At 37.0% G+C, this 10069-nt stretch overlaps 1 protein-coding gene across 1 annotated transcript; it reads left to right on the top strand.

Annotated features, from left to right (window-relative positions):
- The first annotated feature begins 542 nt into the window (after positions 1-542).
- CUNH8orf48 (chromosome unknown C8orf48 homolog) lies at positions 543-2887 on the top strand. Its single transcript, XM_012465788.2, has one exon. The coding sequence runs from the start codon at positions 638-640 to the stop codon at positions 1490-1492; it is 855 nt and encodes a 284-aa protein (XP_012321211.2). The 5' UTR covers positions 543-637; the 3' UTR covers positions 1493-2887.
- Positions 2888-10069: the final 7182 nt, after the last annotated feature.

Below are 10069 nucleotides of genomic sequence, written 5' to 3' on the forward strand. Positions count from 1 at the left end.
TTGGGAAATTCAGGTTTCTTCTCCCCACACCCTCGCCCAAACTTCAACGTCGTCAGAGTGCTGGAGCACAGAACGCTGCTTCTTACAGAATAGTTTCTGTATTTTGACTTTTCTTCAAAGACATGGTCTACAAGGAGGTGTCTCCTGACTATAAACCTGGCAGACAAGTTTTTGCTTGTGCATCTCGTCCAGCAGTTTTGCTTGATTTTTAAATCTAGATGGATTTAGGCGGGGGTATACGTTCGGATTTGTCATAGGCCACCTAACTGTATTGGTCTCACACACGTGTGCCACCTGTCTGACCCCTAGGCAACAGTGTTTGCAAGTTTTTCTCCTTGACTACTCGACTCCAGCACCAAAGACAAACAGGAGAGCAGAAGGCAGCGGAATCGCCAACTCAGAGCAAGCAGCGCGCAGGCGCAGGGGCGCTGGGGAGCGCTGAGGAAGAGGCGGGTCGCCGCCCGGTGGCCACTCACTGCGCACGAGCGGTCCGCGTTGCCAAGGCAGCTGGGAAGGCGTCTCCCGGAAGACGAGCTCTGCAGAGCTGGTGGCAAGCAGAGAGCTCAGCTCCCGGCAGTTTCCTGAGCGAGTCTTAACCTGGGCAAAGGAGATGAGGAGCCGAGTCTGATGCAGTGTGATGGCCATCTGCCCAGAATTGGCCCAAATGGACAAAAGTGCTCCGGCAAACCTTTCTGATGAGACTGAGACTTTGAAGACCTTTACTGATGGGGTACAGACTTCCAGTTCATTAAGCTCCTATGGAGGATGGCAGTCCTCTCCCCTGACCTCTGGAAGCAAACTGGAGAGGGAAAAGCAGACTCTAAGCTTGGAACAAGGAGACGCACAGTCTGAGCTTTCGGACTTCAAAAATTACGAAAAGAAGTTGAGTAAAAAATGGATCAACTACCTCAAGCACAAAGACTCTAACTTTGAACAGTACCAGTCAGACACCAAACGTCAAACAGAAATCATTCGGGTACCCGATGAAGAATTGAATGCCCTGCAGTCCTACTGCACCATGAAGATAAATTTGATTCATTGTAGAGGGGATTCTAAGAAGAAGAGCAGCAGACATAAAAAGCTGCATCTTGGATTGGATACAGAGGCTTCAGAGAGAGATGCCTTAAATGGTTCTGTCCCTGATGAACTTTTGAACAGAATCTACTTTAAAAATATGAGGACAACAGAAATACAGGGTGCAGCAACTAAGCAACATGTATCTTCTCAGTGTCCTGACTGTAACAGGAAAAGAGCAGAGCTGGCCCTGTCTGCCTTCCTGAAACAAAAGAAGACTTTACTGGAGTCACTTCTACTTCAAGAGAAAATAGATGAACATCTTCATACCAAAGACTTTCTCACCCGCATTGGAGAAGCACATCAAGACTTTCCCAGGCTTTCAGATGACCCCAGAATAATCTGGAAAAGACTGATTGAGAAAAGTCATATCAGATACTCTGGTTTAGAAAGATCAGATACAGAGCAGAAGATGTAGCAAAATGGAAATAGTGCTTGTCATTTACTCTTTTCTCTGTCACTTTGCAAGTCACTTACTCTAACCCAACCAGCACTGGTGATTGTCAATGATAATGTGTAATGCAGATATATGCCTTTGTCACGTATTTAAGTAATTACCATAATTTCTACCAGCACTTGAGAAACTAAGTTAAGACTGCTATGCTTCCTTCACAGATTTGAGGACTAAGAACTTTCCCTTTTTTTCTGATTATAGAAGGCGTTGTTGTTGGAATAGTTACAAAACCTTTACAAAAATCCAAGAGAGATTTGTTAGTAGTTTGGCCCAGAGTGTTGATGGTACAGAAGCAAAGTAGTATGGGGATGTAAGAGAAACTTAAAAAGTAATAACTGTTAATAAATAGTATATGTTGGAAATGTTACTGAGGCTCTGACTTGTGTGCCAGGATGAGTGATCATTAATTTCATTAAGATAGGAACAGAAGAGGACTGTGTTTGATGGGAGTGATGAGGAGTATGATTATTTGGACATATAAGGTGCTTTTTGGACATATACGTTGACAATTTGAGGAAACATTTGATTATTTGTTTTTGCACTTCAGAGGAAAGGTATAGCAGGGTTGATACCAACTCTTGAGAAATGCCAATTAATGGCTAAGTAGATGAAAATAAACTGCATAAAAGGTTGAGAAAATAATTATCAAAGGGATCATGGATATCAGGAATGTATAGTGTCATAGATGCTAAGGAATAAATATTTAAAGAAGGATAATTATTAGCCATAACAATCAACAGAGAGGACATAGAAAGATGATTTAGTCACATGTTGGGCACTGTTGACCTTCGCAAAAGCTATTTCACTTACAGAAATTGGATAGACAAAGTAGATTGAGGAAAAATATAAGTAAATAACGAATATGGATGTACAGTACTCCTTGAAAAATTTAGCTGTAGGGGGAAAAAGAAGTAGAGCTGGAGGTAAGTGTTGAGTTTTGAGGGACGAATGCTTTAACAAATTATCTAAACAGCCATTTTAGTCATGAAGATTTTATGAAACTTCTGTTGTACATCCAAATTTACGTAATAAGGAAACAGTATTATTCCCCAAGGAATACCATGGCATTTTGAAAACACATTTATGGGGAAAAATATTAGGTGGCATTCTGAGAAGCCATTTATTATTTATTTCCTCTATAAAAATACAAAACCATAGAATTAGTGGCATTGCCTGGAGATCACTTTTCCACATGTCGAACGCCTGAAGTATCTCGGTGCAAAAGAAATTTGTTTGCAAAAATCAGTACAGAAGAGTTTTTGCATTGTATTTCAGTATTACTCTTTAAGAACTCCATTTACATATAAAGATACTATTTTTTGCATAAAATTTAGCATATTTCCTCTTAGTCATTCTAAATGGAAAATAACCATTACCATTTTCATAAGAACTTTTTATTTGTAATTCATATTATGTCATGCTTTATCTTTGACATCTCAATATATTCATGTTTTATATAATCAAAATTCTGAATAATTTTCCACTTAGAATTCCCCCATTAAAGGTCACGCTCTATCCTTTTAGTCAACGAAGCTAGAAATCTGAGTCATCTTTTGTTCTTCCTTTCTTTTTTCAACTCAACCCCAAGCTAACTATTTTTCAGCAAGACTTTCAGCAAATAGTTCTCAGATGTCAGCATACAGTTCTCAGAATTATTTTTCTTTTCAAAAATTTGTTATTTATTCTTGAGGCAGGGTCTGGCTCTATCACCCAGGCTGGAACACAGTGGTGCAATTACTGCTCACTGCAGCCTCAACCTCTAGGATTCAGGGGATCCTCTTACCTCAGCTTCCCTGGCAGCTGGGACTCCAGGTACATGCCACTATGCCCGGATAAATTTATTTTTATTTTTATTTTCAGTAGAGAAGTTTTGCTATGTTGCCCAGACTGATGTGGAACATCTGGGCTCAAGCAAGCCTCCTCCCTCAGCCTTCCAAAGTGCTAAGATTGCAGGCGTGAGCCACTGTGTCCAGTCCAGAATTATTTTTCTAAAGCACAAATCTGTTCAAATAATTATATTGATTTAAAACAAAACAAAATTCTAAATGGTTTATCTCTGCTATGGAAATAGTTCAAACTAATTAAGGTCACATAGTGGTTCTTTAACATCTGGCCCAACTTTACCTTTCTATTCTTTTGTAACCCCTTCCCCCTGTATTCAAGCCTCTCCAGTACTTCCCTGAGTTCTTTTGTTATTTGTGTCACTATAGTTTCTATGTGCACATTTGTTTGGCCTAAATTCTCTTAACTACGCTTTTCACCTGGCATAGTCTCCCTCTTCTTCATTGTCTTCCTTCAGCTCTCAAATTTTATTTTCCTATTTTTATGACTAAAAATCAAAAGAACATTAGAAAGTTTAGATTACAAAGTCTCCCCTCTACCCTGTAACTATCCAACCTCATTCTAGACTAACCTACCAGACCCCTGTCCTGCCAGAGTTAACTCTACTTGCTGGGCCATAGTGCAGTCAGGTATCTTGGGATAAGAGCACAGGTGGAGAGAATTCACAGAATCAGGGAATGGACATTTACCTACCAGGACAGAGGTATTTCTGTACCTTAATCAATATAACCTTATTATTGTATAGGGGCTGAATATTGATGTTACCTGTAAATAACCACTTACATTAATTTCTTATTTATTCTTCCAGTGCTGTTTTATGCAAATATAAACACCAAAGATAATTTATTATGTGCTCTCTTCAGCACCTTGCTTTTTTTCCCTTTTGTTTTTCTTAGGGTAAAATCTACATAACAGAAATTTGTCACTTGAACCATTATTAACAGTACCATTCAGTAGCATTACATCCATAATGTGCAACCATCACCACTGTTTCCAGAATTTTTCATCACCTCAAACAGAAACTCTGGACCTGTACAGCAATACCTCCCCATTCTCTCCATGGCCCTGGTACCTGGTCACCTTGGATGTACTTTCTATTGTTATAAATTTGCTTATTTGAGATATTTCATATCAGTGGAATCATGCAGACTTTGTCATTTTGTGTCTGGCTTAGTGTCGAGGTTCATCTAAGTTGTAGCATGTATCAGAACCTCATTTATATGGCTCAGTAATATTCCATTGTATGTATATGTTACATATATGTGTATTCATTCATCTGCTGATGGACACCTGCATTGTTTCCACTTTTTGGCTATTGTGCATAATGCTGCTATGAATATGGGCATATGAGTATCTGTGCACTTGTTTTCAATTCTTTTGGGCCTATACTTATAAGCAGAGTTGCTGGATCACATGGTAATTCTATGTTTAGCTTTTTGAAGAAGTGATAAATTATTTCTACAGCAGTTGCAGCATTTTGCATTTCCACCAGCAAGCTACAAAGTTTCAGATTTCTTCACATCCTTGCCAACACTTTTTATTTTCCGCTTAAAAAAATTATAGCTTTTTGAGTAGCTGTGAAGTGGTATCTCATCATACTTTGATTTATATTTTCCAAATGCCTAATGATGCTAAGCACTTTTCATGTGATTAATGGTCATTTGTGTATTTTATTTAGAGAATTGTCTATTCAAATCCTCTGCCCATTTTTGAATTGATTTGCCTGTCTTACTGAGTTGCAGGAATTATTTTTACATTTTGGATAGTAAATTCTTATCAGATATATGATTTGAAAGTATATTCTCTCATTCTGTGTGTTTTTCATTCTCTTGGTAGTATCCTTTGATACACGCAAGTTTTTAATTTTAATGGAGTTCAGTTTATCTATTTCTTCTTTTGTTGCCTATGCTGTTGTTGTCATATGTTAAGAAATCAACACCAAATCCAAGATCATGCAAGTATGACCATATGTTTTCTTCTAAGAGTTTTGTAGTCATACATGTTATAGTTAGGTATTTAATCCATTTTGAGTAATTATCTTGTTTATGGCATAAGCATCTAATTTTATTCATTCATATGTGGATAGACAGTATTTTCTGGTACCATTGTTGAAGATAACTGTTTTGTCCCCCATTGAATAGTCTTAGCACCCTTGTGAAAAATCAGTTGATCATAGAAATAAGGGTTTAGTTCTGGACTCTAAATTCATTCCATTTGTCTCTGTGTCTATCCTTACTCCAGTACCATACTATTTTATTACTGTGCTTTGAGTAAGTTTTGAAATAAGGAAATGTAGAATCTCTATCTTTATTCTTTTTGTTCAAGATTGTTTTAGCTATTCATGGTTCCTTGAGATTCTATATGAATTTTAGGATAGATTTTTCTATTTCTGTAAAAAATACCATTGGACTTTTGATAGAAATTGCATTTAATCTGTATATTGCTTTGGGCAACATTGTCATCTTAACAATATTAAGCATTCCAATTCATGCACATTGATGGCTTTATGTCTTTTAAAATTTATTTCATCAGTGTTACGTTACCTTCATCATATAAGTTTTGTGCCTCCTTTGTTTTATTTATTCATGAGTATTTTATTCTATTGGTTGGTGTTTTAAATAAAATGGTTTAAAAATTCTTTTTGTATTGTTCATTTCTAGTGTATAAACATACAGTTGATACTTGCATGCTGATTTTGTATCCTGCAACTTTGCTGAATTCACTTATTAGCTTTAACAATTAAAAAAAAAAAAAAAAACAGATTCTTTAGAGTTTTCTAGGCCTAAGAGTATATCTACAACATAATGTTATGTTTTCCTTTCCAATTTGGATGCCTTTTTAGCCTTGCCTAATTGCCCTGGCTACCACTTTCATTGCTATATTGAATAGAAGGTGTGAAAGTGGAATCTTTGTTTTGTTCCTGATCTTAGGGGAAGAATTTGCAGTTTTTCACCACTGGGAATGATTTTACTTATGGGTTTTCATACGTGGCATTTTCATCAGTTCTTAGTTTGTTGAATGTTTGTATCATAAAAGCATTTTTTATTTTGTCAGTATTTTCTGCATCCATTGAGATAATCTTGTAGTTTGGCATATGCTTAAACCCAAGATTTATGCTCATAGCCTCACCTTTGCACTCATAGCCTTTAAGCACTTACTAATCAGAATTAAAGTCAGTAGCCTATGTGCTCTATGACATTAATATAAAATTCAAATATGACGTTAGTATAAAAGTTCATTTTATGACACTTGAGGCTTAATTAATATGCTTTTCTCTTTTACTTGTGAGCAACTCAAGCGTAGCGACTGCCTCCATCATTCATCGTATCCTTGGTGGTTAGCACTGTGCCTCACATGTGATGGTGCTCGACAAAATTTCATGGCTAAAAAGGAAGTGCTTCCTAACAATGAAATTGAATATATCTTCCCCACCAAAAGAAGAAAATAGTCTTCTAGCGTACTTTTATCTGTCAGTGTTCTGAGCGACTGTTTTCTGTAATTTAACTCTTATCTCTCCAGGGGTTGGATTCCCTTTCAGCATGTATATATACACATTCTTCTCCTCAGTGGTAAATTAGCATAAAGCTTTTCACAAAGTAAGCAGCTAATTAATGCATTTTTCATTTTAAACAATTAATATAAAAATATTTCTAGGCAATACACATTTTCAAGTAGAAAATTATTATTAATTTTAGAAGTATTTGATGACTTTTTGAAATTTTGAAATAGAATAAAAATTCTTAATGCTCAAACTTAATATATATGTTTTTCGTCCCTGAATATATTCAAAAGGGGTTGGATATCTTTTCTCCAAATACGTTACGGCTGCACCCAAGAGATTCTAATACAGGTGAAATAGAAAGTTCATCAGATGAAGTGCTAAGAAGCCACATATTTCCCTAATTGTTGATACAACACTAAATATATGTCTAGCAACTTACTACATAATTATACAAATGTATAATTTATGTGGTTATTGTATACAAATCATACAAATTTTTTTTCATGTTTTATCATCTAGATTTATTATCAAATAGACTAAAATTCTGTGCCTAGAAACAAATCTGTTTATTGAACAGCATTGTAGTAATGAAACTCTGGAAACAGAAGTAAGTGATGATGCCAGACTGAGAGAAAAGTAAGCTCAATCCTGAACATCTGAGTCATTCGAATTCCAGTCTCAGTACTGTTTAGGAATGTTTAGGACACCCAACTTAGAATACCTCCAATTTAAAACATGCTCGTTTGTTTCATGATGAAGTCTAATATAGTAACTTAGCTCATTCTGCAGCAACACAGTAAACAGACAGAAAATAAGTGGGATTGTGACTGAGTGTGAGCTCTCCCTCAATTTTGCCTGAAAGTGACAGACGAAAAATAAATACACAAATAGTTAATTTGAGAAACACAAAATGAAAACATAGTTGAACTTCTATTCTCAGTTGATAATTACTCGTTGGAATAGAGAATTCAGAAAATTTCCAACTTACAGTCAACTCAAATTACAGTGAAAATTGCAAACTTCCATCAAAGTGTCTAATGGAATTATAAGGCCTGATTTTGATGAGTCACTGTTTGTTGAAGTATTAATTGATGTTTAGGAGAGAGTATGTTGTAGTCATCCCATTCAAAATTTTCTCTGGATGTCAGGACTAATGGTGCCACATATGCGCTGAGAGAGTATGAAGGTTTATTTACTCACGTAATGAGGGTTAAGAGGGAGGCAGGAGGGGCAGGTTTTCAAGCTGATCTGAAAATGGCTTGAAAATGAGGAAAGAGACTAGCTTAGCTTTTATTATAATAAGGGGGTGGGGCTGAGGGGATGATTCCCACAAGTGGGCAGGGGCTTGCATGTTTTGAATGTGGTGCCACACCAAATAAGGGAGCATATGGGCTTTCTTATCAGTTAGTGCAGATATGGGGCAGAAGAGTGGGGCTTGAAAGCTTTCAGCTATTAAACATAAAAAAATTGAGTCATAATTTTTGTTACAATTTATCCCTGATGCTTGACTGATGGCTGAGATACATTATGTTTCATTTAATTAAATTTTAGCTTCAGTGTACCATAATAGTGCTCCCTCAAGCCTGTCACCTGAAACTGGTAAGGGCAGTGAAAGTTCACTGAACACCATGTTTGAGAACCCAGCATTGTGTATTTTGAGAAGTAAAATGAGTGCCTTGGTCATGATTAGCAATATCTGGAACTCTGAACAGTATAAAGAAGACTTTGTATTGTGGTTTGAGTATGCACTGAGACATGTGTAACCTTAACATATTTTGAGTATCTATGTGGCAAGGGATTTTCATAGTTATTTTCCTCAAAGGAGCAAATCTTGGATAACTAGTTGTTGTTGCTACCATTGGCAGAACCAGAGGGCTAGACAGTTGGAAATGGCCTATAAAAGTACATAGATGGAGCTAATTGTTGCCCAAATTGACTGCCTAAGTTCAGCTAAATATACTTGCCCTTGGATCCCACTCTTTATCAAGGATGTCTGGATTAAGCGGTGAAAAGCAGCAGCTCCTGAGTAAGACACATCATGTGTAGTTTTAATACTCTACGTAAAGTGTAGAAACCTCCATTGCTGTTCACTCCTGAAATCCCAAGGGATTTCCAGGTAGTTAAGGGGTTTGAAGGTTTGAGAAAAGATGCTAAAGCCTCCACAGTGAAGGATTTTTCTGGGCCAGGGAGAGGGATCACCAATGGGAGTGCCTATTGTACTGCAATTTGATCAGATTCTAGAGTTCTTTGTTTTAGAGGACACAATTCCAGGAGGAACAATTTGCAACAGCATAAATAGGCCTCTGTAAAATTAATGTGACTGTAAACATCGAAATATATAAAAAATGTAAACATAGAAATTTGTTGCCTCCAGATCCTGAAAAGTTCTAAAAGTTGAGCTTCTTTTAACATTGTGGGGTCTGATAGAGTCAATTGCTATTTCTTACAGATGCAGAATTTTTCAGCTTACCAAATAATTTTCATGAATTTAACTGGTGGGTAGGGCCCTGTGCTATGTGAAGAGAAATGCTTATCTTCTTTTTGGGAGTACTTGTATGTCCTCAGTGAGTGTGTCAAATTAATCTCCCCAGAGGAAGGTATGATCAGTACAATGCTGTATCTGTGCTACTGGAGAAAGTTGGATGTGGTTAATGCCTAGTAGCCATTCCAATCAAAATTTGCTTTGCAAGGATTGTGTGCAATGATAGAGCTGTGCAAGTGCCCTGTGAGTAGCTTGGTAAAGACATATCGTGTCCCTTTGAAGGTGAAGGCTAAGTGTGGCTGTTGAAAAAGGCACTTAACAGAGGAACATACTAATAATATCTCTGATTGCAAAGTACTTACCACTTGCTTATTAAATGGAATCTACTGACTCTATACTGGGCGTAGGGGCCTTCACAGGTGGGATCATGGCATTAAGGTTGTGGTAACCCACCATGAGGTACCATTAATTCTTTCTAGGTTTAAGAACAGTCCAAATTAGGCTGTTACTGGAGAAGCAGTGGGGATAAACACCTCCGTACATTGGACTTTATGATAGATTTCATTCCTTGAAGACTGCTTTAATTTATAGCAGGTTGTATTAACTATTTTATTGGGACAGAAGGAATGGAGGTCTATACAGCCCCAGCTTACCAAGCCTATTTTACATGACAAAGACTGCATCTAATTATAGCTTATTATGCATTGGATCAGTG

Source organism: Aotus nancymaae, unplaced genomic scaffold, assembly GCF_030222135.1.
Source record: "Aotus nancymaae isolate 86718 unplaced genomic scaffold, 86718_ANA_hifiasm-v0.15.2.pri h1tg000079l, whole genome shotgun sequence".
In the NCBI taxonomy this organism is placed as follows: domain Eukaryota; kingdom Metazoa; phylum Chordata; class Mammalia; order Primates; family Aotidae; genus Aotus; species Aotus nancymaae.

What these genes read in the sequence shown, in the direction of transcription:
- CUNH8orf48 (XM_012465788.2), top strand. Translation starts at nt 638, where the DNA reads ATGGCCATCTGCCCAGAATTGGCCCAAATGGACAAAAGTGCTCCGGCA.